The sequence below is a fragment of the Cinclus cinclus genome, chromosome 1 (assembly GCF_963662255.1).
Source record: "Cinclus cinclus chromosome 1, bCinCin1.1, whole genome shotgun sequence".
Lineage (NCBI taxonomy): Eukaryota > Metazoa > Chordata > Aves > Passeriformes > Cinclidae > Cinclus > Cinclus cinclus.
In genome coordinates this window covers 59,434,190-59,437,462 of record NC_085046.1, presented here as the reverse complement: position 1 = coordinate 59,437,462, position 3,273 = coordinate 59,434,190, and the positions used below count along the sequence as shown (strand labels likewise).

Below are 3,273 nucleotides of genomic sequence, written 5' to 3'. Positions count from 1 at the left end.
GCAGTTGTTCTTCAGCAACACATTCGTATGCATATGGGTGGGCAAATTCCAAACACGCCACTACCAGAGGGCTTCCAGGATGCCATGGACTCAGAGCTTTCCTATGATGAGAAGAATGTCGACACACTGAGCAACTTTGATGATGACATTGATGAAAATTCTATGGAAGAGGACCCAGAACTAAAGGACACAGCAAGTGATTCATCCAAACCCCTTATCTCTTACTCTGGGTCATGTCCTTCTTCTCCACCTTCTGTGATCTCCAGTATTGCTGCTTTGGAGAATCAAATGAAAATGATTGATTCTGTCATGAACTGTCAGCAGCTGACCAGTTTAAAATCCATAGAAAATGGATCAGGGGAAAGTGACCATTTGAGCAATGACTCCTCATCAGCCGTTGGTGATCTTGAAAGCCAGAGTGCAGGCAGCCCTGCAATGTCAGAGTCTTCTTCTTCCATGCAAGCTTTGTCTCCTGTGAATAGCAATAGTGAAAGTTTCAGATCTAAGTCCCCGGGTCTCAGTAACCAGGAAGAGCCACAAGAAATACAATTAAAGACAGAAAAACCAGACAGTCCACCACCCACAACTGAAAATGGAGGCGCATTAGATCTGACATCCACCAACCCGGGAAGACCAGTCATCAAAGAGGAGGCTCCTTTTAGTCTGCTGTTCCTGAACAGAGAACGTGGTAAGTTTAAAAGTACTGTTTGTAATATCTGTGGCAAGCCTTTTGCTTGTAAGAGTGCATTGGAAATTCACTACCGCAGCCATACTAAAGAACGTCCATTTGTTTGTACAGTCTGCAGTCGTGGGTGTTCCACTATGGGTAATTTAAAACAGCACTTACTGACGCACAAATTAAAAGAGCTGCCTTCTCAGTTATTTGAACCCAACTTTACTCTAGGTCCCAGCCAAAGTACTCCTAGCCTGGTCACCAGTACAGCACCTACCATGATCAAAATGGAAGTGAATGGTCACAGCAAGCCGATCTCTTTGGGTGAGGTTCCCTCGCTTCCAGCTGGAATCCAGGTTCCTGCTGCACCACAGACAGTGATGAGTCCGGGGATCACCCCTATGCTGGCACCCCCCCCTCGCCGGACTCCCAAGCAGCACAACTGTCAGTCGTGCGGGAAGACCTTCTCCTCAGCAAGTGCACTGCAGATACACGAGCGCACCCATACCGGTGAAAAACCGTTTGGTTGCACAATCTGTGGTAGAGCTTTTACCACAAAGGGGAATCTTAAGGTAAGAGGCCACATAAAACTGTAAAGGCTTGGGGAGGGGGCGGTTAAAGAGCACTGCTCTTGAACTCAGCACGTTTTAGTGCTAAGCGTTTGTCCCAAAGACATGTGAGAAGGGAGCTTCAAGGAAATGCTTGCTGTACGATGGCAGTCATTATGCTTCCTCTGTGCGGAAGATGAGGACTGGAAAATGGCTGTGCAATGATGTGAACTTTAAAACTGGTTCCAGGTGTATATGGAAGCATGCTGTAGTTCTGACAGATGTGATGGCACACCCAGTCAGCTGATGGACCTGTTCTGAGGGTTCTTACAATCAATGCAAAATAACCTTGCAATAAACCAGAAACACAGAGCTTGCTCAGCTCCTTGGGTGCCTCTCCAGTTTCTATTTTCTATTTCGCTTTGCATCCATTGCAGAGTAGAAAGCTGTTTCTCACAGATTTACAATGGGTTACTACAGGACTGATGGTTCCTACTCCTGCCTTTTGGTTAGCCATCAGGATGCAGACTGGGGAAGACATTTCACATGTCCTTTTAAAAAATACTAAATTTAGCAAATTAATCAGTGTTTCTGACATGAGATAAAACATGAAAACAGACAGGATGAAAAAAGGAAAAGGGAAAAACTACACATCTCCTAGTATGAGTAATGTCCTTGGTAATCTTCAGCATGTGAGAACTTCTAGCTTGCATGTGAAATTGTCTAACTCAAGAGAGAGTGTACCCTTTAGCCTTGCAGCACTGTTTGTTTTCACTGAGAAGAAGCAAATGCACATTGAAAAACTACTACGGAACTGGGTTTTCTTTGTGTGGGCTGACTGGACCTTAGAACTGAGTCTTCACTGGAATTGCTTGTTTTTTTTCAAAGTGAATTAAAAGGCTTTTTTTAAAAAAAAGCCAGCGCTACTGTAAGTAACAGCATTTTCAGGCTAGACAGCTCACCAGAATGCGCTAACTTGGGGGTGCTTCTTGTCCCTGTTCACTCTGCAGGTTCACATGGGGACTCACATGTGGAATAATGCCCCTGCACGCCGTGGCCGACGCCTCTCCGTGGAAAACCCCATGGCTTTGCTTGGTGGTGATGCTCTCAAGTTCTCTGAGATGTTCCAGAAGGATTTGGCAGCTCGGGCCATGAATGTTGACCCCAATTTTTGGAACCAATATGCTGCAGCTATCACTAACGGACTTGCTATGAAGAACAATGAGATTTCTGTCATACAGAACGGAGGCATTCCTCAGCTCCCAGTAAGTCTAGGCGGAGGCGCCATCCCGCCTCTAAGTAACCTTACCGGTGGCATGGACAAAGCTCGCACGGGCAGCAGCCCTCCCATTGTCAGTCTGGACAAAGCAAGTTCTGAAACGGGAGCCAGTCGTCCATTCACCAGATTTATTGAGGATAATAAAGAGATTGGCATAAATTAAAAGCATTCATTTTGAATGACTGTTGGACCTCTTCTCGACACAACACTTGTCCTGTTCCATGTACAGCTTTAGAAGCTAAGCATTAGTTTCCTGACCTAAATGCATAGGTTCCCTTTCAAGTTTTACCCATAGCAGAAATACATAACTTTGTGGCTGCTGAAAAGTCTTGCAAGATCTGCATGGTACTTCTTTCAACAGTGAGTTTGACTGTTACCGAGAACTTTGAAACCTTTTAATTTAACAGAAAACAAACAAACAAACCAGTCATGGGATAACTTCATTAGAAACAGAAAGAGGCTAGTCTACATTCACTTTTCTTCTTACAAAAATTACTATCACCTGAGGAAGGGGGGGGGGGGGGTTCATTACGGCATTCTGTCACACTTATTTGCTGGTTTTGTTCAAATTAGCTAGCAACTTGGACTATGTTTTTAGGAATCTTAATCTTAAATAAGTGATTTAGTACCCCAATGCTGTGTATTATTACAGTATCCTTGTCTGTAGTATTTATAATGTTAAGATTATGCGGGTAACAGACAATATACTAGCCCCAAACTTAAATGAAGCTTTTGTACTGCAAAATACATCTGGCTATGTGATTTTTCTTTTT

At 44.0% G+C, this 3,273-nt stretch overlaps 1 protein-coding gene across 1 annotated transcript in view; it reads left to right on the top strand.

The window, feature by feature from the left end:
* Positions 1 to 2,663, top strand: part of SALL3 (spalt like transcription factor 3) — a 19,681-nt gene extending 17,018 nt beyond the window's left edge. Inside the window, exons 2-4 of the mRNA XM_062498621.1 lie at positions 1 to 688; positions 905 to 1,245; positions 2,232 to 2,663. The exon at positions 1 to 688 is cut by the window's left edge and continues 2,249 nt beyond it. Coding sequence (XP_062354605.1) covers positions 1 to 688; positions 905 to 1,245; positions 2,232 to 2,663 — 1,461 coding nt within the window. The remainder of the gene's footprint in view (positions 689 to 904; positions 1,246 to 2,231) is intronic.
* The last annotated feature ends 610 nt before the right edge of the window (positions 2,664 to 3,273 follow it).